General features: G+C 42.2%; 4 protein-coding genes across 4 annotated transcripts in view; 2 read left to right on the top strand and 2 right to left on the bottom strand.

Moving 5' to 3' along the window:
* Nucleotides 1-1,263: 1,263 nt before the first annotated feature.
* LOC120810359 (alpha-N-acetylgalactosaminidase) lies at nucleotides 1,264-9,401 on the bottom strand. The gene is made up of 9 exons (XM_040164849.2): nucleotides 9,264-9,401; nucleotides 7,173-7,329; nucleotides 6,161-6,301; nucleotides 4,344-4,555; nucleotides 4,131-4,225; nucleotides 3,699-3,860; nucleotides 2,723-2,920; nucleotides 2,402-2,542; nucleotides 1,264-1,656 (listed from the first exon to the last, which is right to left on the bottom strand). Exons 2-9 carry the CDS (start codon nucleotides 7,325-7,327, stop codon nucleotides 1,465-1,467), a joined length of 1,296 nt encoding a protein of 431 aa, XP_040020783.2. The 5' UTR covers nucleotides 7,328-7,329; nucleotides 9,264-9,401; the 3' UTR covers nucleotides 1,264-1,464.
* A 411-nt stretch (nucleotides 9,402-9,812) lies between these two features.
* Nucleotides 9,813-13,011, bottom strand: LOC120811176 (uncharacterized). The gene is made up of 2 exons (XM_040166376.2): nucleotides 12,852-13,011; nucleotides 9,813-12,230 (listed from the first exon to the last, which is right to left on the bottom strand). The coding sequence occupies exons 1-2, from the start codon at nucleotides 12,868-12,870 to the stop codon at nucleotides 10,741-10,743; spliced, it is 1,509 nt and encodes a 502-aa protein (XP_040022310.2). The 5' UTR covers nucleotides 12,871-13,011; the 3' UTR covers nucleotides 9,813-10,740.
* Nucleotides 13,012-16,190: 3,179 nt separating this feature from the next.
* Nucleotides 16,191-19,417, top strand: rrp15 (ribosomal RNA processing 15 homolog). The gene is made up of 5 exons (XM_040165270.2): nucleotides 16,191-16,482; nucleotides 17,913-18,175; nucleotides 18,539-18,636; nucleotides 18,713-18,899; nucleotides 19,028-19,417. Exons 1-5 carry the CDS (start codon nucleotides 16,458-16,460, stop codon nucleotides 19,151-19,153), a joined length of 699 nt encoding a protein of 232 aa, XP_040021204.2. The 5' UTR covers nucleotides 16,191-16,457; the 3' UTR covers nucleotides 19,154-19,417.
* Nucleotides 19,418-19,855: 438 nt separating this feature from the next.
* Nucleotides 19,856-24,244, top strand: part of tgfb2 (transforming growth factor, beta 2) — a 33,683-nt gene continuing 29,294 nt past the window's right edge. Inside the window, exon 1 of the mRNA XM_040165269.2 lies at nucleotides 19,856-21,377. Within this exon, the coding sequence (XP_040021203.1) occupies nucleotides 21,032-21,377 (346 nt within the window). The 5' untranslated portion in view covers nucleotides 19,856-21,031. The remainder of the gene's footprint in view (nucleotides 21,378-24,244) is intronic.

The raw sequence follows: 24,244 nt of genomic DNA, 5'->3' as shown, positions 1-24,244 counted from the left end.
TCCTACCTGTCTTAGACTCTGATATAGTCTGAAGACTGGGGCGGAAGTACCCATCTTTAGATCAAAGTTAAATGTTTTGAAATGGCCTAGTCAAAGCCTGCACCTCAATCCAATTGACCATCTATGGCAAGATTTAAAAATTGCTGTTCACAGATGGCTGCATGCTTTGGCATCTAACAACATTCAACTTCTGTATTTTATTATTATTGTTGGAATGTTGTTTAAGCATTACAACAACTAGAAAATGCCTTTCCTGCAGAAAATGCATTGGAATGCTGAAAACTAAAAGCCGAAATTATTGTGATGTCATTGTCAACAGTGAGTCACAGTGTAGAAAAAGGAACAGGCACTTATTTGTTGTGAAGTGTGTGTGAGACTGTGTTTTGTTGCGCAGGAGAAGAATCCTATCAAGGTTTACTGGAGGTGAATTTCTTTTGGTGATGAGACAATTTGATCAGTATTGTTATTATCTGGGAAGCTGCAGAGGCCGGGCGGGTTATAGTCTTCAGCCCACTCAGAGCACTTTAACTCTTCATGTTATTCGCTGCTACCATGCAAGGGGACACCTGCCCATTAGGACAATCTAACCATGAGGTGTCCTGCACAAAGACATCAACATGAACAACTCATACGTTCCCAGGGCGTTGGGCTGCAGACACTCCAGCAATGTTCTGCTGCAGCACATGATTTGGCTCCTGTCTCCTTTTTTAATTTTGTTTCTTTTTGCTTCTTACTCTGAAACAGATATCACGTCAAATCGAAATAATTCCGTAAAATTAAATTACTGTTTTTACAGTCTATTTCAAATAATACCAGGGGGACACAAAAAATATGTGTTATGTATGTACTTTCTTTCAATAATAAGAGTAAATTCATTTGTTTACCCCTCATTCATTTAATATGGAGGACAAAGAATGACTTAAGTATAAATAAATAAATGTATAAATAAATGCTTAAATACATTAGTGTATTAATAAAAGTTGGTACCTAAATAGAACATAATTAAATAAATCTATTTCTACATTTCTGTATTTCTTTATGTATGTATTTCTGTGTCCATATGTAAATCAGCTTAGGGGGTCCGAACCTCATGCTTGAGCAGGATTGGTCAAGTAGAGGAACGAGACAGAAGCAATCGATCCCCAGCACATCGCTCCTGTAGAGCTTGTCTAAAGCTGCTAGCAGCGCTCGTGGCTTCGGCCGGGCGGCATGTGGCTGAGCACTGCCGCTACTACTGCTGGGAATAAACATCTTAAACACGGATGACAATTAGTGAATGTTATTTTTATTGAAGGAAAAGGCTCCTCAAAGGCATCACGAAATTAGAAAAACGTTGTGTTTGGTCTGCAACAGTTCAAAAGAACATCTGTTCAAAATCAAGCTGATATGCCTTTGATTAAGCCTGTCAATGAGTTATTCTAAAACATTCCAGTAGAGCATTGTTTTTTCTCCCCAAAGGTTCCTTCATAACACAGTAGAATGCTCAGGTTTAGCTTTGTGGAATGTCTTGTGCCTGTGGTGGAGAGATTCCGTCAGTTTGGACTGTTGTTCTGGGTAGACGTACCACATAACGACACCCGAGGGATTGATGGAGATCGTGAACTCTGAGGTGGCGTTCAACCCTCTCACAGCTGAGCCAGTAAACACATCATTTGCCTAAAAGCAACAGAATAACATATCAAAGACTGCAAAGGTGATTCACATTTAATGATTTTAGCCACATTTTCCCAAATCAATTTTGAACTACTGTGGATTTAGAAATAGAAAAAGTACTTTATAGGACTGGTGGGGAATTTTCCCTGTTAGAGAAGAAGCTTGAAAAAAATAAATGATAGAGTATATATGAGTGTATATATGATTCTGCGGTCAAGAGACATTTTTGTAAGAAAGATATCTTATTTTTAATTTAGTTTTATTTAGTATATTTATAAATTTGAGTTGTCAGAACTAAGCATGGCAAAGTCAAAAGCTGCAGGGCCACTGGGCTTGGCACATACATTATAGTATGTTGTGTGCATGAATGTAAACAGTATAGTTTTCTCATCTTGATTTTTTTGCCATTACTTTGGTCTATTTCTTGTGCTGCTTTACATATGGATATAGAAACATTGTATCCTGTGTAAAAAAAATACATTTATTGGATAGTGTATAAAATATCAAGAATCGAGCAGTAATTCTTTGGAGAAGCTATAACCAGACGGTACTACATTTTTTTCTTGATGAATGGTAAACGGTAAAGAGACCAAACTTAAATAGCGCTTTTCTAGTCTTCCCACCACTGAACGTTAATCAGTAATTGTTTACAAAAATGTTGAGATTTCGTGGGAAAACTAATCCATTAATGAACTAACATTTGGATAGAGATGTGATACACAAGGTAGGACGTAGAGGCAAAACCAACCTCATAGGTGCCAGCTTGGTATTTGAGTTTAGCCAGAGAAGTGTGGTAGAGGTAGGGCATGTCTGTCCGTCGACTCAGGAACACAAGGGCACTGGCTGAGTTAGACAGAGGCCTCCAGTAAACCTCGATACGATTCTTCTCCTGTGCAACAAAACACAGTCTCACACACATGCACACACACCTCATAACAAATAAGGGCCTGTTTCTTTTTCTACACTGTGACTCACTGTTGACAATGACATCAGTGTATTGTTGTGTATTATTTCCCAGCCTTGTTGGTTCAATGTATCAAAAATGATGTCCCAATAGTGATGCAGTAACCTGTAACAGGCGTCTTCCCTGGATTCCCATGGGGTCCTGGTTTATGGCAATGGCCACTTTGTTTTGCAGGATGGCCCTTGCACTGTTGTCCAGGTTTCGGAGGTCATTTGACATGATGAGGGGTGCAGCCATTATAGCCCACAGAGCCATCTGAGAGCGAGCCTGGTCCACACTAAGACCAAAGTTTCCAATGATGAGCTGTGGAGTGATATCAAGTGTAAAGGCATAATGACTAAATGTACAATACGACTCGCACACTTTTCTATATGTCCTTTTCCAAACCATTTTTAGCAATGATTTAGGTGATATGACAGATCCTTAAGAGACATGCCATTTGTAGCTATAAATTGCACATTAAATAATCTCCGTCATACATTTTTGATAATACATGGGTATAATAAGGGGCTCCCTCACATTACTGCCCAATGGCACGTTTAAAAGCAAACACCACAGTTTTGGAAAAGCCTTGTTTTCCTTTTTGTCACCAGGACGTAATACAGTTTCTTTCAGACTCACCCAGCATTTCTGAAAAACATCATAATTATATTTGACACCGGAAACCCCCGAAATATAGCCCTTTGCCCGACAGGCTTGTCTATCGTCAAAATGCGTTTGGAGAATGGAGATTGATAGACACGGAGGCCCTCTCGGAGCGCTTGGACCCTACTGTCAGCTCAAAGTCAAAGCTGTGTGGCTATTGTCACTGGGAAAGGATGACTTTTGCTAAACTCTGTCCAATAAATAAGCTACCTGGAAGTCATGTGACTTCTGTATAAAAGTAATTCAACAGACAGGAGGACACCAACAAAACACATAGAGAAAAATAGAAGTAAAGAAAACGTATTTGCTATGGAATAAGGAAACCTTTGATGTAAACACACTTTGAGAGACAGCAGTTGTGGGGGTGATTGCATCTATGACTGGTTGTGCTATGTCCTATGATACAGGATAAACAATGAAGACTCATCCATTATACCATGTCTGGGTCATTCCATCGTCCGGGCCCCGCGGCTGGCTGCAAATCATCCTGGTTGTTGGAGAACCACTCAACAATGCCTTGCACGCTGTCCCACGAATCCTGGATATCGTAGTAATTCCTCCACAAGTGACAGATATCACCAAGGAGAGAGTAGTTCACCTGGTAGGGCCAGGGAAAAAGAAATCAAAGCTGCGAACAAAGCTATTTACATATGTGTGTATATCCTGGTGAATGGACAGAGAGCGAGCGACCCCGTCCGCAGCGACTACTAACAACTAACCCTACTAACCCCCCGCCACACCCTCAAGACCACTCTGCGAAATATTGTCTAACATGAAAACAGTCAGTGAGGCAAAAACGGTTGAGGACCCGCGCCGTAATACATCCACGTCCCAGTGACTAATCAGCTCGTGGGGGGATGACACTCACATCAGGGGGAAGGCCTCCAACATAGACAGGCCAACTACAGGAGTAGACCATGGGTCTGCCTGTAGCATTCAAAGCCTTGGACATTAGAGGGTAACCTGTGTGACACAAAAAACACTTCATAAAGCTAATTACCTATTGCTTTTGGCTCATTATACTAAATATTTTATTTTCAGCTTTCATCCAATGTAATTTAGTTGGTTAATGTGCTCTTACCCAGCATTTGTTCTATGGGATTTGAATAACAGCCATCAAACTTCAGATAGTCTACCCCCCAGCTAGCAAAGGTCTGGGCATCGATCTCGATTTTATCCAGTGTGGTGCCAGGGAATCCCATACATGTGTGAGTTCCCATGTCTGCGTAGATGCCCAGCTTCAATCCACGGTCATGGATATACCGTGCTAGTTTTGCTATGCCGCCAGGGAACCTAGAGGGAAAGCACAAGATATAGGTTTGTAAATATAAGTGTCTCTTTAACATTGAAGTTAAGATGAAGATGTGAATCTTACTGATGTGTGAGATTTATGTAGTCATTCATCCATTCATACCCTGCCGACCATGAAAGGTGGGCTAGTCTATCGGAACTAGACTAGACTTTAAGTTTATGAGGACAAACATGTTATGATCTGATCGTCAAGTGCGTCACAGAGCGAGGGAATTTGCAGAGGAGAGGGCAGGCCCATAAGCAGATGTTTGAGTTGTGTTAGCGTTTCTAGTTTATTGTAGAAATACCTTAAAATAGGGTTTATCATCCAAAAAACTTGTGTTAAAAAAAAGAAGTAACTGTGTTGCTACTTGCTTTTCGGGGTCAATGAATTAATGTGTTTACTGAAAATACTGTCACAATACCGTCAGAATCTTTCGAAATACCGTGATATGGATTTTTGGCCATACCACCCAGCCCTAATTGTAACCAGTGCCAAATTCCCTTACTCTTTGTGCTAATTTTATACATATATAGTGTATGTACCTATGTACATATTTTGTATGTATGAAAAAGAGCTGAGTGGTCCGAAAACTAGAAAAGAGATGTATATTCCATTTACCATACACTCCAAAAACTGATATGGGCTGGCAGTCCAATTTACTTGACTGCAAAATGTTTTATCTACATTATAGTTTTACGTTTGCAAGATGAACGTGACCACATTGCCTTCGTTTTACAAAACATTTACAAACATACAAAACACGCGAGAAGACGAAATACCATCAGTGTTCGTCACACACACGGAAAGGTAAGCAAAATAGCTGCATCCATCCTGTCTTATGCAAATGAATTATTGTTCAATACTATGATCAGCTGTTAGTCCTTTCATGTTTTTATGCTTAATTTCATCTAGTGTTTTGGGGGAAATAAACTTCTCTTGCCTCAACCACAGTTTGTGTTTTCTTGTTCCCATTGTTAATGCAAGGTTTCTTTATTTGTGTTATTGTCATTGTTTGCACTTAATATCTATTCTTTGACTTAACTTAATAAAATCATGGAAAGGATTACCATTGAATGGCTTTCTTTTAGCACTAAGAAATTATATTCGACCAACCTGTATAGAGTAGAGTTAAATGTGTTTGAACCTGATTAAGTTAGTTGAAACTTAGTTAGCTGAAACAGGTGAAACTGATCAAACCATTTATATCAATTCAACTCTAAAAAAACTATATCAACCAAACCCAATAACATAGTTTTAGAGTAACGTAATTGCTTAACATAAAGAGCACAGACATTTCTATTTCGTGAAAAGAAGAGAGAAACCAATGCCTTTTTGATAAGAATCCCCACAACCAAGCTCTCTTGCTCATTTTTGTTGTTTCCTAAACCTCCTCTGAGGATAGATGTCTATTTGAAAGAGCCACTTAACAAAGGAGGGTGAATGAGTGTGAATGGATGAATGATAAAGCACTTTGAGAATAGCATTATACAAAGATACAAAGAGCGTTCCACCTTATTTCAGCTGACCAAGCAAAGATCTATGACTTATTGCTGGAAATTCTCACCAATTCATGAATGCTAATGGACCAAAACAGTGTAACCAACCTGGAAGGTTCAGGTTGTAATCTCCCGTGTTCATCTCTCAGCAAGGACATCCAGCAGTCATCTATGATCACATACTCATAGCCCAGCTCCTTCCAGCCATCTTCAGCCAGCCGGTCAGCTGTGTCTTTGAACAGGTCCTCGCTGTGGAACGTTGGACACAGGAATCAAACACAGACTTTGTCAGCCATGATTGAAACACATTGATATACTTTAAGTCAAATGTTCTGCATACTTTTAACAAGATTTCAATTAAATAATCTACAGTATTTACAGGCACTGTAAATGGTAAACGGACTGTACTCTCTTTCTTTAGTCCTCACACTCCAAGCTGATGAGAGGATAGCATGATATGCAAAATTGATAATGTTATTATATGACTTTTTAAGGATGTAGAACTATTAAGGGTTTAGGATAGGAAAAGGGGACACATAAATAAGTGCCTAGGTTTTAATCTTATAAGTAGGACCAAAAACTTTTTGATAATATAATCAGCCATATTATAGAGTGCATATATGAAAAAGATGCTCTGTAGTTTTACCTAGGCTTAACTTAGGTATTATAAGAGGTATCCAGCCATCCTTATTGACACACCTATATATGTGCAGGTGTTCGTTGTTTTTCTTATTTTTATATGTGCATGTCATCTAAAACTGTAAAATGCACAATATAATATATATATAGATATATGTTGGTGACAGAAGTGACAGCAGTTCTGCGAGAAGATGTGATGCCAGTCAGGTGGATACTATATTTTATAAATGTGTTTGCTGTTGTGGTTTTTATTGACAACATTAATAGAATTTCCTCTGCCTTAAGATTGCAATATTACTTTTTGCTGAGAGTAATTTTAAATTAGCATTAAATTAAGTATTATACATTAACTGATTTCAATTTTAATTTAAAATAACCGGAAAATGTTCTTCTCTCAGCCTGAAATACTACAAAAAATAACTGTAACTGAACCCACACTGTGACACTATCCAGAGGAACAACAATCACAACGTGATTATACCTGATGCAGTTCTCCCGGTCATCTTTACAGTCAATATCACAGCGAAAGCGTTCCCAGGCCATCCATCCCATAGGGGGAGTCTTCAGTAAGCCGTCGTCCAGGGCAACAGTCACTGAGATCAGGGCAAGGAGCTGAGCTAGGGCAAATGGCCCCATTTCTAAACAGAAGAATTTTGCAGATTGAAAACTCATTGGCGCACAAGGCAAGCCTGTTAGATTTGCTAGATTGTAGTCTCATGTTGTGTTACGAAGGTTTAATCTAAAACAATACTTAAAAGAGAGCAGCAACATGTTTCACAGAGAGGGTAGCATGACATTCATGAGGGATGTGCACTACAAAAGCCTACAGATGGGATCTAACAGGAAGAAACTGTTCTGTTTCTTCCTGTTTACTTTCAAAACTGTCCAACAACTGAAGTTTTATGTCAAAGCCTCGTGCTACTTACACCTGCTCCTGTGTCATTTTCTAGGCGAGACACAGTTCATCTCAAACGAGCCCATTTCCTCGCTTCCAACTAGACACGGAAGAAGTTCTGCGCCGCCATATTGATAAGGCCATCTCAGGCAAATTTGAATTAACGGCCGTCCCAAAGCTCCAAGAAGCTCTGAGGATGGAGGAGCGAGGATGCATGGGAGTCTGAGGGCGTGTTTTAACGGCCGACCCACCCACTTATTGTTCATCAGTTATTTGATTGGCCGCTGCATCTGATCGGACTAAAGAAGTAAAGCTGTAGAAGTCAGTTGTTTAAAACACAACACAGAATACAGTATAAATCCTGCAAACTCTATATAATCAATGCATTATTTTTACAGGCTACAAAGAGAAAACATTGCTACACTGACAGGGATAATTACTGTTTTTATTTGATATTAGTACAACGATCACACAAACTCCTCAAAGGTCTCTCCAGATTATGAGCCACCGCTGGTTGTGATTGTCTGTGATCATCTGTGGGTGAGCGGGGAGCAGGTCGTCCTCCAGTCAGAGGGTTGTCGGTTTGATCCCAGGCCCTGCTAACCCGCATGTCCATGTGTCCAAGACACTTAACCCCACATTGCTCCTGTAGCTGCGACTACAGTGTGTGAATGTTAGTGACTGATGGGCAGGTGTCACTGTGTGTGGTTCTCCTGTCATCAGTGTGTGAATGGGTGAATTATGTCATGTAGTGTTAAAGCGCTTTGAGTGGTCAGAAGACTAGAGACAGCTTTGATTGTCTGTGATCGGGTGTGATTGTCTGTGATGAGCTGTGATGAGCCTCCTCCATCATCAGAAACGGTCTTTGATCAACTCGCTGAAGAAAGCATGTTTAAGCCATGTTCCCTTGATTCCTCTCTCCTTGCAAGTGAGGGAAGCAAGGATGCAATAACAGTGATAACAATAATAACGAGACTTGGGATGTGTCCACAGTGAGCATTCACTCACTGGTCATTGTACAATCCTTTCTATATAGCCCACGAAAGTGCACTCGGATGTCATATAAATGTTCATATTTCTACTTTTTGGGTTTGAGTACGGTTTATTGATGATGGTCAATATGGATGTATTAGTGTTGTTTGAGTGAAGGTGGTTTAAATATGTATTTAAATCTAGTTTGTATAATAAGGCATGAATGTGGTTTAAATATTTATTAGAAATGTATCAGTCATTTTCAAAGACGGGCAATTTAGAGTCACTGATTAACCTAATCCCCATAGCAATTCTTTGGACTGTGGGAGGAACATGCAGACTCACACGGTGGAGTCAAACCCAGGACCTTCTTGCTGTGAGGCGACACTGCTAACCAGCACACCACAGAGCCCCCTGATTTTTTCTTACATAAGTTTGAAATACTTCCCTTCTACTGAGGTAATAAAGATATTATTTAGTACTTACAATGCCACTTTCCATTTTGTTTTTGGAGAATAATTGCACAAGGATTGAATGTAAGCTTGCCGTATGGCTCACAAATGTTTTCTTACTTAGTGAGGCTCTTAACAGCACGTTACCAGAGCAGCACCATCAAGCAGCAGATCCAGTTTAGATAAACACACACAACACCGTGACATGTCTGTTTAAGATCGTATTACAGTTAGGAAAATAAGTGTCTCCTACCTGTTGACCTCAAACGTCAGCTTGCACACGACTGATCTAAACAGTTCTGCTTGTGCAACCACATGACCGCCCTCTGTTCTTCCTGGATCAATGTCTTCCTGTTAAGGTAAGGTCATGTGACTGGCTGCTTCGTGTCATATGACAAAAAGGGAAACAGGGTGAAGGAGGAAGATAAGTGGTCTTTTGGTGTACAAATGTATATAGCATTCTTTTTGTGTAAGACATTATTGATAATATGAGTGTTTTCTTAAGTACTAATCATATAAGAAAATAACACACTATGACCACAATGGCCCTTAAATTCACAGAAATGTTTAGGATTGAGAAAACAGTGTTGCAATGGAAACATGTGAGGATAAATAGTTTGGTGGCTAATAATGTAGATACACCTTTTCTCTCTAAACAAACTGCACCAGTACGCTGAAAGTTTGAATTCCTTCGTATTGTTCAGGTTTTTTTTTCTTCACGGCAACCTGCATGTCTCGTGGTTCGCCCTGAAAAACTGGTTTGGCCAAACTGTTGTAACTGTAATAATAATGCTTTTGATCAGTAGAGCAGTTTTGATTTAATTTCATATGATGACATAAAAAAACATTCAGAAACATTATGCAAAGCATTTAGTTAAACATAAACATTTGATATCAAATGAATGAATCAATACACAGAGATTAAAAAGCAATCTGCCCGTGGAAACAAGACATGTAAAAATACAACACCCTATACAGCAGTCAATGCAATGTATAAATCATCCAGATAGCCATCAAAAGAAACATTTTATATTCAATTCTATTTATATTGTATAGCTCAAAATCTCAGATCCGACCACACAATTATAATGACAACACAGTGTATATTAATTTTAGATTACTCATACTGACTCAAGAAGAAAATGCATCTCTACACACCCAGAACCCTCTTGTGGTGGACCAACTCAACCCCCCATGAACAACCCCCCCCCCCCAATGTTTATTCTTTGTTTTTATGGTTTTAAAGCCTGTCAAAAATGTAATTTTAATTTCTTGCCTACATATGAATCACATAAAAAATGGCTGGAGTTTAGCCTAAATAAACATTGTGGTGTTATTTACTTTTGTCATTTAAAACCATTTCCAAAACTACGATGTGTCTCTCAATACTTTCCGTTTTTGATGACACTTAGGCCCCCAAGCTCATTGTTTGCTACTAAAGATGTAAATACGGGCCAACTGTAGCTGAGTGGGGAGCCGGGTTGAGAAATTAGTGCTCTCGTGTATATTTTTGTACAGTGAGGTTCATTGATGTTTTGTTTTTTTTAATTAGTTTTTATACAACAATGAAGCTTTATCAGGCTTTTATACACATATTAGTTTGACACTAAATGGGATTTATCATTGTAAAAAAAGTAATCAGCAGGCAAAAGGTGCAAATAACACTCTGGCAACACATGCACTGACAACGTCTTTCCTGGGAGGCCTCTGGGATCTGAACATGCGCTGTGCTAAAATGGATTGGTCATTGCAAAGACGTAGGCCACAGGCACTTGCAGGCCAATGTTGACAATATGCCATTTCCCCATCGCTAATGCTCCAATAACCAGCCCTGCTGCTGTTCCTAATGTTCCTGGCCACGATGACCACCTTCCAGCCACAGCTGCTGCTGCACCCACAGACACCCCTGCTACACCCACCACCCCCAGCAACGCCCCCGCTTTCCCCCCTTCTCCCAGCACCGGGGCTAAAAGCTCCACCCCAACCAGTAAACCACCCGCCACCAAAGCTCCCCCAACCACGACTTTCACTTCTCCAGCTCCTCGCCTCACCAGTGGACCCCCCACTGCAGCCCCCAAAGCCAACTCACATAATTTTGCCGCAAAAAAAGCTGCATTCAAAGCTTCCAGAGAGGATTGTCGGTTCATTCTAGTGCTGATGTTTTGTCTGGAGTGATTCTGCCCTGCTGCTCGCATCTTCATGGCAGTTGTTAGGACCACCTGACCGGCATGTAGGGTGAGCATGGCAATGACGAAAGTTGCCAGCATTCCCATGCACCCTATTAACATCCAGAATTTAAAGTCTGGGGATTTCAGAAGCAAATAAGTTATCCCTGCAACCAAAGCCAGAAGAACTATAAACACAGACTGGTGCCCCCCATAACCAAACACCCCAAACCCTGTCGTTACTATGGCAACCACTGTCATTGGAATCCCTGAGAAAGCCAAGAAGTCCACATATTTGACCACCGCTGTGTTGATCCAGTCTTGCATGGTTCTTTGCTCCATCTCTGCCTCTTCATTCTCCGTTTTCCTCCTCTCCATTTCCTCTCTCTGCCTTCGCTCCGTGACCCATGTGGTCGTGTCCTCCGTCCCGCTGCCTCCCTTCTCCAGTGTCAGGATCCTCTGCTCTATCTGCAGAGCCACTCTCTGTCTCTGCTCTGATTCTATAATCTCTGTATGTTTCCTCCTACTGTCCCAGTCTTTAGATCTTAGAGTGCAGCAGGCCTCTCCCTGTTTCCAGAGGAGCTTAAATGCAAAGTGCAGAGGCGGTTTGAGCACAGTGAATATGCTCAGCGCCCACAGAAGGCCCACCATGCTATAATTGTTCACAATCCATTCGATAGAGGCCCCTAGTGTAGCCCCACTGAGAGTGGTCCCAAAGGCCCCGGCAAGTCCTGCTGATGCCCACAAGGTCACAGAGTCTTTGTGGGAAGTACCACAGCTATGCGTGCCCACAAACACTGAAGCTACCGCTGCTGCCAGAATCACACCAGCGACTGCTGCAGTCATTGCCGTGGTCAGTGCTGAAGCTCCAATCAGGGACCCCAAACCCAGAGCGCCCACTGTCCTGACTTCATCCACCACTGGTTTCAATGGACCGGCTGCAGTCATCAGTAACAACGTCTTTTCCACTGGGTCCTCTGTGGCTCCGAGTATGGAGCCTCCCACTGCTCCCAGTGCAAAGCCCACAGCTGCCTCCATTAAAGGGCTCCTAGTTCCTGAAACATGAGAAGAACAAAACTATTCAGAGCTCTGGTTACTTGGTCTCTTTTTCCAAGGTTGATGGCTATTTTAATAAGTGGTTACAGATAACACCGTTACAAGTTATTATTCACCCTTTCTTTTACTTTTGTATCTCACATAACAAGGTGAAGGACATTTCCTTTAGAACAAATTCTTTTACATGAGGAGTACACAAAAACTTTTTAACAACTGGACAAAGATTTCATTTGAATTTACAAAAGACTTCCTAATGAGACGAGTGAATGGGAAAGGCGGTCATGTGTGATGCATGACTGCCTGCAGAGACCTGACTGGTTAGTCAGGTTTAGCAAGCAGGGGAAACCATGCTGCCATGATTCCTATCTGTTCACACTGTGCATGTGACTCCAGCTCAAAACAGGGAGCTTCACTGGGTCAAAGAAGTTGGTGCCTTTCTAGGATTGGGAATGTAGTCAAGTAATGCATAAAAAAACTATGTCCAGCTTTCTTGAAGGAAGTCCTTGTTAAAAGAAAATAAAAGCACTACACTACTGACTGTTTTTTGAGCACAGTGTAAATGTTCATTCATGAACACAGACACCAATGAAATGTACATCTAGAAAGGTAACGTGTCTTACCCAGTTTAGTCCGTGCCATGCTGTCTTAATATGGGCGGAAGATCGACTAATCCTCTTCCCCCGGGGGTTTGTCAGAGTATAACCAACCCTGTTTCCAAACCTGTCGAAAGAACCCTGTGTGTCACGAAATGTGTCTGAAAGTGCCTATTTTTCCCTGTTTATATAACAGCAGCTCGTACAGGACACACCCCTTGTCCTTTCAGTGTCCTTCCTCCAGGTGATCCTGTATGGAGAACAAAAGCTACCATCCTTATGAATGTAAAAAATGACTCAATGATCAAATAAATGAGGCACAGTTTTTGATAACTATTATTTATTGTATTTCTTCACACGTATTTATGAGGTGGAGGTGATATTACTACTATCATTCTGTAGAGAAAAGAAAATGGCATAAATCCAGAATAAAATAAACATGGCTGTAGATAGAGGAATGTAGATGTAAGTAAATGTTAATATAAAATGTAAATAAATGAGGGAAAAACGTCTTTTTGAGAAAGGACAATTTAAAGGACAAATGTTTCTGTTGTCTCATAGAAATCTACGGTTTTCAGCAGAACTTTATTCTCTGTATTTGTCCAGGCTCTGTTATGTGGTTGACTCCCTTCAACCGTTTATCTGGGGTCAGGTTGCAGGGACAATAGTTCCATCAGGGGAGCCTAAAACTTCCTCCTTTGTTAAGTGGGGACTCTTCCCTTAAAATGAGTAATTTACGCCCGCCCATGGACTCAATGTCGACTGTAACTATTGGTTACTATCACCTGATCCATAATATCAACAGGTCAGTAAAACCCAGCTCTTGTGTTGTGACTTGCATCTTCACCTTGGTTTGTAGAGATGGATGCCAGTGGATCCAACAGTTAAAGGCAGTTTAATCAGCTGTTGTTTGTAGGTAATGAATGATTGAATGTGTTTGCATTTGGAAGACTTGATTTATTTCTATATGGGTGGTCATCACTGTTGTTTTGGGACTGCCCACGGGAAGAAATTGCTGAAGGGTTAGTTCGCAGAAGGAGAGAAGGTTTGAGCACTTTTTATTCCTTTTAGATAGATAGATGTATACTTTATTCATCCCTAGGGGCTATTTATGTGTAGCAGCAGTACGTAAGGTTGCATGATAAACATATGGTATTCCGAATGGAATTAAAATTGACAATATATATACCATATGGAATTAAAAATGCATACCATGTACACAATACAATTATAAACAGAGCAGAAGATTCAATTAAATTTTAGAATCAAATAGAAAAGAAAGAAGTTGACAAAATACAAGTATATTCAGTGTATGTGAGTGAAAAAGGAGTGAAATAGAAATATTTTATCCTGCTTCCCCCAGTTGCCACTTTCTGTTTTTGTCACTGTTCCTAAACAAACATTCTTCAGTGCAATAACAAGTCTAACACATATGGGTAATTTCCACAATATGTAAAGAGATTATCAAAATGTTGACTCACTGCTGCCTTGCAGTTGGATCGTGGTAGTGCCTAGTGCTTCAACGTGGACAAACGGACAAAAATAGCAAGCATCCTTTATCTTGTAATTGGTTCGATCCGCCGCCAAGAAAATTTTTTCCCTCAGCACACCAAACAAATCATGCTCCTAATGTATAAGCCATTGAGTCTAAGTCCTCAGGCAGTTCTGAAACTATGGATGAAGTTCCAGCGCCCTGTCCCTCCCTCACAACAGCTCCGCAACCATCCTCTGTCTCTCATAAAGGCAATAATTGATCAATTCCAGATAACAAGGCTAATGACGCCAATAATTATCTCCAGGAAAAGTCAGGTTCCCTTATGCAGCTAGTTCTCTCGATTCCAGTCCTAGTAGTTTATAGAAAAAGATTGTCGAGGCAAGAAACAAGTTGGGAAAATAAAGCTATAAACACAAAACACAAACTGATTACATCTCTGAAAAAAAGCGTGAACTGTTAACTCAGAAGTTCTCCTCCACAAGAGCTTGTAGATGTCTTCAATTCCAAAGTAAGAATGTGAAAGTGGAAGTTGTGTGTGGTAAGCAAAGATCTCCTTGGAGAAAGGCCACACTTAGTTATAACAAAGAAAAGAAAATGTCAAAGAGCTGAACGCAGGCGTCAAAAAACAAATCTCCTGGTAATCTGTATATAAAGACAGACTCAAATATAATTCAGAAATAAGAAACGCAAGGTCCAATGCAAGTCCTTCTTCTCTGATGTCATAACCAAAACACTAACAACAAACATTGCATTGGTCAACTGGCTGCTTTGATATTATACCAACACACTTTTTTGCCTCGCCTTACTGACCCCATGTTGTCATCGCAAGATGAGCGATTAAACCCTGGCTTGCTCTGGATGTGCATCCTGATGAGTCAGCTCAATTTTCAACCTTAGGGACACAAACTGTTGAGTGTGAACAATTAAAGTCTCAGAAGACTTAAACCACTGAAGCTCATGATGTGCTCAACTTGAAGCACGTTGTGAAAAAAGTACATCTGATCAACATGACAACGTGAATTTGAATATTTCCAGGGAAGGGTAGGGAAGGGTTTACAACGAAGTGTCTCTGTCTGTTTTAAATAATGCAGTAATGCAGCTATGAATTGATGCATTGCTTTTACTTTTGTATGTACTTTTTACATTTTTTTTAATGTTTTTTAAATATTTTTTATGTTTGTGCAGGGGATGATGTAAGCAGTGACATCATCGGGTTGGACCGGGGGGGAGTGTCATAATGGGTGTATGGGTGTCACCTGTGCACATGGTGCAACCTGGGGCGGGTTGATTGACAGCGTTAAAGGTGGAGGACATTGACTGTTGGGGGAAAATGGTGCAACATCTGTGTAGCTGAGGGCACGTGTTAGATGAGTTTATGTTGAGTTGATTCAGTTAATGAATCCCTTTTTTTTACCTGGACCAAGTTTCGCTTGCCTGCCTCCTAATTCCAGGATTCACTCGGTCGTGGCATCCTCACATACAATTATACATATAGTCGCTAAATTAGCAGCCTAGTAACAAATGAAACATTTAGGATCACTGTAAATGGCACTGCTAACTGCAACAGCAAGATAATACAAAAGTGACAGAAATTGTTCTTGGGATGCAAGAGGACTCAAAATAAAATTGTTTAGTTGGTGGCCTACCTGGAATGTTGCATTAATTTAAATTAAAGACGAAACTTAAAACAAAGAAAATCAGAGATATTAAATTTATATTTTACAGATTTGACCATAATACATTTGTCTTCGTTATTGAAACTCTTTCGACAAAAATAATAATATATTATTTTGAATGTACTCATAGGTTGTGAGAAAAGAGCCGTGAAAGATGTTCAACTTAGGAGTGAAAGATATAAAATATACATCCACACCATGACGGCGATTAGGATTCACCTCATTCCACGTCCTTAAAATCGTGCCACACTAAACCATTTACTGTGGGCTCCCAGTTGGCCAGGGCCCATCACTGTTGGACGGATAACTCTGGTGCACACTCCCACACGGTAGGTGGCGCTAACCACTTTCAAACTCTCCGCTCTGCAAACAAAATAACACCAAAGAAAACTTCCGGGTGGTGGAACTGATGCAACTTAACGTTAGTTGGACTCTACGGACGCATGTAAGTGTAACTCAACGATGGCAGCGCTGACGAAAAAGCATGGTGAGTTTTTATACACAGGTCTATATTTTTGCCTCCGTCTGACACGACAGATATGTTGGATGTCTATTTTTCACCTTACACATGTGTATTTTTTAGCTAGCTGCCGCTACCTTTTTCGTTGGTATAACGTTTTTTTACTAGGATCCGTAGCTAGCTTAGCACTAGCCCTGTTAAGCTAGCTAGCTAACGTTACCCAGGTTTAACACAACTAACTTAACGTAAGCTTAAAGCTGCGGTGATGTATCGTCTTTCTCTAGGTTTGAAGCTTGTTTTTTAGACTAGGCTAAATTGAACAATTCTAAATCCAAGTTGTGTGGATGATGGGTCGATGAATGTGATCCACACATGTCTCTGTACATCGTGGTCTTTTGGCGGAAGTCACTTTGGGACTGGAGAGCATTGACTGCTTTTGTTCCCTTCAGTTCAATTCATTTTATTTTGTATAGCCCAAAATCGCAAATTACAAATTTGCCTCAGAGGGCTTTACAGTCTGTGCACATACGACATCCTCTGTCCCGAAACCCTCCATAGGCAAAGGAAAAGCTCCCCAAAATATGAAAAAACCCTTCCAAGAGGAAAAAAAAGGGCAGAAACCTTAGGGAGAACGTCAGAGGAGGGATCCCACTCCCGGGATGGACAGACTACAATGGATGCCATGTGTGCAGAATGAACAATGTATAATACATTCAATTCTTATGACAGAAATGATTAAAGTAATTGTGAGTAGTAAGCCAGGCGCACAGCAGGACCACTGCAGGGACAACCACCATCAGATAGAACCACCACCCACAGATGCCTGTGAGGAGGGAGAGCACAAATACTTTAGCAGAGGGTCATGTTGGTTTATGAGTACAGTAATATGATTAATATTTATAATAATAATGATGATTGCTGCAGCAGCAGGTGTCAGCACATCACCGTCATAAACTGAATAGCATATCAGGTTTCTGAGGGTGGAGTGAGATGAAAACGGGATGTCGTTATCTTCGCAATAAAAGATCTTTGATGTTACTTGTCGAGTCTTTGCCAATCAGCGTCCAAATGTCTTTAGCGTCTTCATTTCCCTTCCAACTTTTCATCCTTTCACTCATTTTAAAGTTACTGCCAATACTGGATTACTACTGTACTTGCTTTGGCCCGGCTCAGACTTCTGGTCAGAAAAGCCCAAATGTAGCACAATGAAAGCACAATGAAAGTGGAAGCAGTGTTCCTGTTTAGGGCAATAATGTCTCAATGAATGAATGAATAATGCTGAACTCCATATTGATCAAAATAATAACTGTTGATTGTGATTTTGGCCCTAATTGTGCAGCCCTAACGTACACCCTTGCTCCTTTTTCACCCCAAATGAGTTTGCAAGTGTGCATAATTTTGGTGCACCATACGTAATGGAAATCCACTAGACATTTGTATTTCTTTGTGTGATCCAGGAGACGATGCACAGCCTTTGTCTGATGATCCCGGTGACCAGAGGAATTCTGAGGAAGGGAGCAACAATGAAGGATCTGCTGATGGAGGAGATGAAGAGGAGGATGGAGATGGCAGTAATGCAAATGCTGGGTGGGCTGAGGCCATGGCAAAGATCCTTGGAAAGAAAACCCCCGAGAGTAGAAGCAGTATCCTGGTGAAGAGCAAAGAGCTCGACAAGATGAAGGGGGTGGAGAAACAGGAGCAGCTGGAGAGGAGGAAGCAGGTAACGTCCCATCTGCTACTAATTAGGCTTTAAATCTCATAATGGTTATGCTCAAGGCTGAAGCCAAATGGGAGTGGTACATGCAGAATACAGATATCTCAACAGATTAACATCACCTTGAGCCGACATCCAACTTCATGCAAAAAGTTTGACCTGGCTAAACCAAGCTACACCCCCATGTTTGACAGATCCTACTCCTTTCTGTGGAGAGCAAACTAGGCGTAGTTTGCTCCCCACAGAAAGGAGTAGGATCTGTCAACTTTGTATATAGATATCTATGGATAGAAGAACACGTGAAGTGAATTTATTGATTTATTTTTATTGCTAGATGTTGGGTGTTACATTTTTCTATGTGTGCATCAGGTTGACAAGAAGAGAGCGTGGGAAATGATGTGCAGAGAGAAACCTGATGTTGCGAAGGACCGCGACGCCGAAAGGGCTCTGCAGAGAATAGCTACAAGGTGACTATTTTCTGAGGCTCTGGTAAAACATTCTGGGCAAGTTTCATTCCTGATCCCAGTTTGTGATTCTGTCCAGGGGGGTGGTGCAGCTGTTCAATGCAGTGAGGAAACACCAGAAAACCATCGATATCAAGGTGAAAGAAATCGGTGGCTCAGAGAGGAAGAAGGCCAAGCTTCTTTCATCTGTCTCTAAGAAGGACTTCATCGATGTGCTGAGGGGAGCGGAGGGGGGCGGTGCCAGGAGCAGGGCTGAAGACACCACTGTAAGTTCAATGACCCACTCCCTACAGAGGGCGAACCAGTGATCCAAACAGTTTGATTTCATCACACTGTCCAACAAGATGTCATTACAATGACTCACATCATGGTGTGTATGTTTGTTTGTGTGTAGGTGGCTTTAGCAGAGAAGCAGTCCTCCTGGAGTGTCCTCTCGGATGACTTCATGATGGGAGCCACCATGAAAGACTGGGACAAAGACAGTGATCGAGCGGAGGATGACGCTGTGCGTACCGGCTGAAGAGACGTGTAACAGCTGGCTGTAACACCTTCACAGACATTCTTTGAATCAGAAACCCTGATCTACAGAGAACTGCTGAACCTCTGGAAATGTGGAACTACCCAAGTCTAGTTGCAAGCCCTGCCCGTTTGCCCCTGCAAGACAAACCAATGGGAAACTGGATGAGTTGTTGGACCTGGAGGAGCTCCTCCACCATACTATTGTATTAATGTAAACTCTGTACATAAGAATGTTTTGAATAAACAACCAATGGATGAAAGGCCATCAGCGCTGTGTAGTGTCTCTGTAGGCCCTAATGACTAGTGTCAGGTGGGATGTTTCCATGGTCAGAGGGGATAGTTCCAGGAACCCTTGACTGAAGGAACATATGGACGTCTGAGTGGTTTTAACATTTACTTGCTTTTATAAAGTAGTGGTTCCAACCAATCCTGTGACGTGTTTCCACAGAGCCATTCTGCAGTGTTAGTGCCCTCTACATCCATGAGGGCGCATACCCAATATGCCTTGGTTAAGACCATACCCTGCCTGATTGGCCACGGGGATCTACATACTGAAAGGGACTTGATTTATATCTTTCATCAATAAATACACTTGTGATCGTTTGTTTCATGGTTGGTTAGCTTGGCGCTAGTTAGCGTTCGCTCCCATGCTTGGGTTTGAGCATGAGACTTCATAGGGCTCCAAGCTCCCTCTACCTCATCGCCAGGGGTTTGTGTAAATGTTGACAAATAGGAAATATAAATATCGAAAGGAGTCTTCATAGCACCAGACATGAGAACTATCACGTCGCCACACTGTCATGCTGTGTCCATATATTGTCAATGACAACTAGCAACTAACACTGCAGCTTTTCTACAATTGAAAAATTCAACTAACGTCAGAAATGGTGGAACGAGCTCTCTGACACCAGGACCGCAGAGAGCCTTCACATCTTCCGCCGCAAACTAAAGACTCTTCAGACTCTACCTCGACTGAAAGACTAACCAATTGTAGCACTTAAATTGTATTTATAACGCCACTTATCTAAAGCAAAATGTAAATTGGCTCATTTGAGGAAATTGCACTCGTTTCTTGCTCTTCGGAGTTCGTATCCCTGTGGGATGTTAGTGTTTTCTGGAACTGTGACGTGGAGATCAACGAGCGCGAGACCTGCTAAGTTCCGGCATTAGGACCCTGCGTCGACACAAGGCAGCGGGCCGACGGACCCTTCGCCGCCGTCGCGCTGCCCCGATGGACTCAGTGAACGCTCCTCTGCTCAACTAACCGTCCGGTAACTTCCATTTAGAGCCTCATCTTTTCACAAAGTTAAGGCCACGGCGCAGAGGGGGCGCGTGGAACGTTCGTCCCCCATTAGTCTGAAAGCGGCCGCTGCAGCCCCCAACTAGATGGGTTGAGGGAGACGCGTAAAAAGCACTATGCGGTCTCGCCGAAGCCAAACTCCGAGCTGTTTGTGAGGTACTTGGGAAGGACGCCTCTCCTTGTGACATCACGGCTCTGTGGGGATTACTGATTTCAACGTGTCAGGAAAAGTTTTAAAAGTTCCCACGTTGCATCCCCACTGAACTTCGTGGTCGGGTGCCTGTTGTGCGGAGAGTAAAGGCGATGGAGGTGCCTCCAGCTTCCCCGTTTCCACGCAGCCCCCCCGCTGCCGTCTGATGGCCGCCCGTCCCGCTTCGCCAGCACTTCGCTGCCCCGAGACCTCTGGCGTTAGTCCCGGCTGCTCCTTCCGTCCACACTGCTGAGCGCCTCGCGTTACTGGACCGCACGCTTTACATTATGTACTTTATTCTGGGCTCCGACGCGTGTTTGCCTGCCAGAGTTTGAAGCGCTCGGCGAATATCTTCCTCGGTCGTCTTTGTGTGTTCGATAACGGAGAAGATGAACCTGTGTGTCGTCAGTCTGCTCCTCACTCTGGATCTAGCCGCCGTGGCGCTCAGCCTGTCCACGTGCAGCACGCTGGACATGGAGCACTTTAAGAAGAAGCGCATCGAGGCCATCCGAGGGCAGATTCTGAGCAAGCTGAAGCTCACCAGTCCCCCGCAGGACTTCCCCGACCCCGAGGAGGTGTCCCGGGACATCGTCGCCATCTACAACAGCACGCGCGACCTGCTGCAGGAGAAGGCGAACGAGCGCGCGGCGACGTGCGAGCGGCAGCGGAGCGAGGAGGAGTACTACGCCAAGGAGGTGCACAAGGTCGACATGCAACCTTTCTTTCCGGCAGAGAGTAAGTGTTAGGCGTGCGCGCGTGTGTGGCTGCATGTGACCCCACTGATGCTGTGTGAGTGAGAAGTTGGTCACGGACGTCATTTGATTGTTTTGGATGAGCGCAGTGACCTCCTTCGACTCTCTGACGTCACTTTGTTCGGTGCTCTGGTGGAACGTCGGCATGCGGATGGCTGAGGACCAAGGAGGTCAGGCTGTAGCTGGAAGCGGACCCAAACACGCGTCCATCTCTGTTCGTGCCCTTCTGCTTCACCCAAGCCTCCACCCCGATCCCCGGAACCACTTGTTCCTAACATCAGAGTCCCCGTGAAGTTGACCAGGGTGCGTCTCTAAATGTAGATCTGGCGCTCGCGTCCTCACTAGCAACAGGTTTTTTTTTAGCAGTAACACACCTCAGACCTTCAGCCTCGGTGGAAATGGTCCTGAATTTGCTGAGACACCTCCCACCCCCACGAGGGGACAAATATTCGCGAGACTTATTCGCTACTCTTCCAACTACTCAACGCTCTTTAACCCTACATGTCATCATCCAGTTTGCAGAGGAACCAACACCTTCTACTTATGGAAGCTTCAAGTAGAAGGTGTTGGTTCGCTGCTGTTCTGTAGCTGACCCTGACCTTTGACATCTCCTGTGGGGAAGATTCATTTCTGCTTTTACGGAGCGAAGACACACTGTAAGAGCGGCATGGCTGTAGAAACCAAATAATCATTTTAAGATGAAGCTGCAGAGCTGTTAACCCCAATCCCATCAGAAATGTGAGCACATGAGCTGAAGAAAAAATAAATTAGCAGGACATTTTGTTTGCACGGAGGTGTATTTTACATTAAATGTTATCCTTGGCCCGGCCTCTTGTGTATATACCTTGAACACGAATAGATGTGGCCTGGTGCCAAATGCAGTCAGCAAAGCATTTACAGGATATAAATAATACTGAGTCAACACGCAGGGAGGAAAGATTCCCATTCATGTGAACTAGTGACACTGGCCAGGTCCTCACATCTGGACGCTGAGAGGAGGGAGATCAAGCAGTGAGCCCTCAGCTCTATTTATTTAGGATCAGCCTTGTTTGGTTGGGTGCCGGGAAATCCTCAAAGGCAGCAATGTAGGGCACATGCGCTTGAAAGCCTCACAGACCGATGGAGGAGCGGAATGAGGGGGGGTTGGAGATGTTGTGCCAGGTCTCACAGTTGTTTATTTAAACCCAGTAAGCTATTGGGCTTTTTGTGTATGCTCTGCCTGCCACTCACGCCATGGAAAGTTCCAGCAGCAGAGATGCTAAGTCGGTGGCTAATAACTTTTACGGTCTGTTTGGAAATTGAGCTCAGAAAGTGGGGGTGGGGACTTGTAAAAACATGGATACTTACCAGGCAGGGAGGGTCCTATGAGGAATGGTGAAAATTGCATCATGACAACCTCCATTTTTGTGGCTCGACGCGTACTAACTCTGATTTTTAGGTTGAATATATATATATATATATATTGACCAATCTTTTTTTTCTCAAATACACCACCAAAGTCCACAACTTTATGGCAGTAAGGTACTAAATCCCCTCTTTGATCATCTGCTTCTCCCTTAAAAGTCAACCTGCACTGTATCAGTTTGACTTAATGAGACATATCTCTCACAAATGTTACCTAATAATCTTATAACATTATTACTATTGTGGAAATAGCAGTAGTTAGTTTCTGATGGTACGTCGTCGCTGTGTGGTAGCTCCTCCCATCGGTGTATGGGGGTCGGGGTGGCGCAGGGGGTAGAGCGGGGGCACTGGGAACTGCAAGGTTGGTGGTACGAGTCCCGGCTGCCCCATGTCTCAAGTCAAAGTGTCCCTGAGCAAGACACCTAACCCCTAATTGCTCCCCGGGCAAAAAGCCATGGGTTTAAAGTCGCTTTGGATAAAAGCGTCAGCTAAATGACCTGTAATGTGTATGAATGGGTGATGACATGTAGTGTTAGAGCTTCAAGTTGTCAAGAGAAAAGATTCTTAAAGTTATAGTACATTTTACTATTGATTTATCTGAAAGGACGTAATTGTGCCAGATAAAAATACATGAGCATAATGATACAAAAAAATGGACAAAACACCATTTCTCCATATTTGAGCTGCAATAAATAGAGATTTCCCAATAGTTCCAGGCAAAGACAAAAATATGGCTTTTACTTTGAAGAAATCTCAATCTGTACAGTAAAAACACTTCATATGCTAGTAGTCAGAGAGGTTCTTAACACATATGCATTGGTCTTGCCTGGAACTATTAATAAATCTGTTTTATGCCAGTTGAAAATTGTGTTTTTGAACTTCCAAAAATAGGGCTTTTACTTTGAAGACATTTCCAAATCTGTACAGTAAAAATACTTGATATTTCTCATCCTAGTAGTGAGAGAGGTCCTTAACACAGGTGCATTGGTCTTTGCCCGGGAACTGTTGAGAAATTCATTTTTATTGCAGTCCAAACATGGAGAACCTGTCTTTTTGAACGTGCAATTCTAGAGCTTTTACTTTGGTGAAAACTCCAAATCTGTAGAGTAAAATAATTTCATATTCAGCATGCTAGTAGTGAGAGGTTCTTAACATGAGTACACGCACTCAGTTTTTTTTCTTGGAATTATTGAGAATTGTGTTTTTATTGCATTTCAAATATGGAGATATGGTCTTTCTGAACGTGCAATTCTAGGGCTTTCACTTTGAAGAAATCTCAATCTGTACAGTAACATTTTTTCACTTTTCTTTGTTGTCCAATTGTAGTCCGAGATGTCTTTAAGACATGGTATGTTAGTCTTGACTGGAATTATTGAGAAAAGTATTTTTATTGCACTTCAAACATGAGAAATGGTGCTTTTGAACTTTGAAATATAGGATAATTAT

This window comes from Gasterosteus aculeatus, chromosome 20 (genome assembly GCF_964276395.1).
Source record: "Gasterosteus aculeatus chromosome 20, fGasAcu3.hap1.1, whole genome shotgun sequence".
Classification (NCBI taxonomy): Eukaryota; Metazoa; Chordata; class Actinopteri; order Perciformes; family Gasterosteidae; genus Gasterosteus; species Gasterosteus aculeatus.
This window is presented reverse-complemented; position numbering and strand designations above follow the sequence as displayed.